General features: G+C 42.4%; 1 protein-coding gene across 1 annotated transcript in view; it reads right to left on the reverse strand.

The window, feature by feature from the left end:
- Positions 1–2500, reverse strand: part of FoxP (forkhead box P) — a gene marked incomplete in the record, with an annotated part of 360469 nt that overhangs the window by 28182 nt on the left and 329787 nt on the right. Inside the window, 4 exon segments of the mRNA XM_070135793.1 lie at positions 39–184; positions 1178–1333; positions 1580–1694; positions 2112–2244. Of these exon segments, the coding sequence (XP_069991894.1) occupies positions 39–184; positions 1178–1333; positions 1580–1694; positions 2112–2244 (550 nt within the window).

The following is a 2500-nucleotide window of genomic DNA, read 5'->3' on the forward strand; positions in this document are numbered from 1 at the left end:
AGGTAACAAACAATGCCAGGCCCAGACCCACAACTCACCCAAACAAAGACACGGGCGGCATCTGCGCCATGGGGGAGTGGGGGAGTCCCAGGGGGTTGGCTCCCAGCGCCCCCCCTCCCAGCAGCCCAGCGCCAAGCGGCAGTTTCGGCAGGATTCCGCCAGGACTCTGCGAACGAGAAGGATACTGCATATTATGTGCTAACTGTCGTCTAGAGAGCCTGCGAGTGGCGGGGATATTGGGGGTATATATTATATAATAAAATTATATTTATATTTATAACTATATATATATTTATCAATCTATCTCAGTATACATACATAATATATACATCTAAATATCTATATATCTCTCTCTCTAAATAGCCAAAAAGCACACCATATGTCCTACAAAATTACAAGAAATACACAATATCATTCCATTCTTCCATTCCTTATTCCGCACTTTGCACTTCCCCCGTTCTGTATGTATATATATATATATATATATATATATATATATATATATATATATATATATATATATATATACATATATATTTATATATATATACACACACACACACACACACACACACATATATATATATATATATATATATATATATATATATATATATATATATATATATATATGATACAAGTTCTTATCAATACTTCATCGTTCTCGCATTCTCTTCCTTTTATTTCCTCGCCACTATCACGTCCACTTCTGTTTGTTGCAAATGTTCACTTCCACTTGCGTGTGCGTGGAGTTAGCATGTCTGGTTCGCTATGTGCGTGTTGCGGTCTTATAGCCAAACCGTGTGTACCTGTTGCTATCGGTTTACGCGCCGTCGAAAGGCGTCGGGCAATCCACGCACACGGTCGTTACGTACATTCACACAGACACATGTACACTACGCGTGAACATGCACGCTTTCTCGCGCTCCCGCACACACGCTCGATGATTCGTCGTCGCAAATACACACATGTATATACACGTGTACGAACACACACGCTGAGACAAGGATACATATTTAGGGCGCACGCACACACAACCAGACGGACAGGCACACAGACAGACAGAGAGACAGGCAGACAAATAGCACGCACGCTAGTACACACAAACAGACATACACCGAGACAGACAGACCTACTAGCAAGCACACGCACACGCACACGAGGCCTATAGACTCACTTGCGACGGCGGTTCGACGATGGGCTGCGGCTGCGGCTGCGGTGGTTCGGGTGACGCAACGCGCGGCGCTGGCAGGTGCGGAGGAGGCTGTTGCTGTTGCTGCTGCTGCTGTTGTTGTTGCTGCTGCTTGTTCATGTGGAGGTGATTCATCATTGCCTATACACGCAAAGAAACGTTAAAGAATATTCCCTTCAACAACCACCGATCAAAAAACACAACAAAATAAAAATTCAAAACCTCCCTCCCTCCCTCAACTGTCTCAAAATCTCACACACACACACACACAAAAAAATATCCCACAAGCGCAAAAGCCACACCACCCACACCTCCCACCCTCCCGCTCTCCCTCCCCCTCCCTCTCCCCTATCCCCCATACACAGCAGCCGCCACACCTGCACACACCTGTAATCTATCTCTCTCCTTGGTGAGTTGACGCTCGAGCTGGCTGACGACCTGCATCTGCACTCTGGCCTGGGCTGTGGAGCGATCGTCAAGGGTATGCTCTGTGTTTAGGTGCCTGTCGAGGGGAGAAGTACATTTTAGAAATAGCGGTGTGCATTTAGAGTGGTGTGTGTGTGGATATATATTCATAGATACAAAAAAAGAGAATAAAATGGAGAAATAAATGCTCCAGTAAATGGGGAAAGAATTGGATATATCTATATATATACATCTATATATAAATATATAAATGTGTAAATATAAAAACATATGAATTTTTTTTTTACATAACATACATTTATGTATATGTAATATATATATATATATATATATATATATATATATATACATATACAGATATATATACATATACAGATATATATAAACACATACACCTGGCGTCCCTTGATAATGTGCGTCATAGGGCGTCCGATAAAACCAAAAAAAAGAGCACCAATAAAAATCCACTGTCCGAAGACGAGCCCGCACTCACTTGTGGAAAGCGTGGATGTCCTCGCAGATGGCCTCGCAGCCTGGCCACTTGCACACCCCGTGGCCGTAGAGCGGGTGGCCGCGGCGGGCGCTCGGGTCCTCGTCCTCGCTGCCCACGCCGTTCATCTCGCGACCTGAAGGGGGAGGGGGAGCGTGAAACAAACGTGTCAAGTGAATATGAACAAATGCAAGAGGAAAACACTAAATATAAGCGAAAAAGGGAATTGAATCGAATGGGAACGAAAAACAGCGGAAAAAACAAGCAGGATGTGTGCGTGTATATACATATACATATACATATATATACATATACATATATATATATATATATATATATATATATATATATATACATATATATATACATATATATTATATATATATAATACA

This window comes from Penaeus vannamei, chromosome 21 (assembly GCF_042767895.1).
Source record: "Penaeus vannamei isolate JL-2024 chromosome 21, ASM4276789v1, whole genome shotgun sequence".
NCBI lineage: Eukaryota > Metazoa > Arthropoda > Malacostraca > Decapoda > Penaeidae > Penaeus > Penaeus vannamei.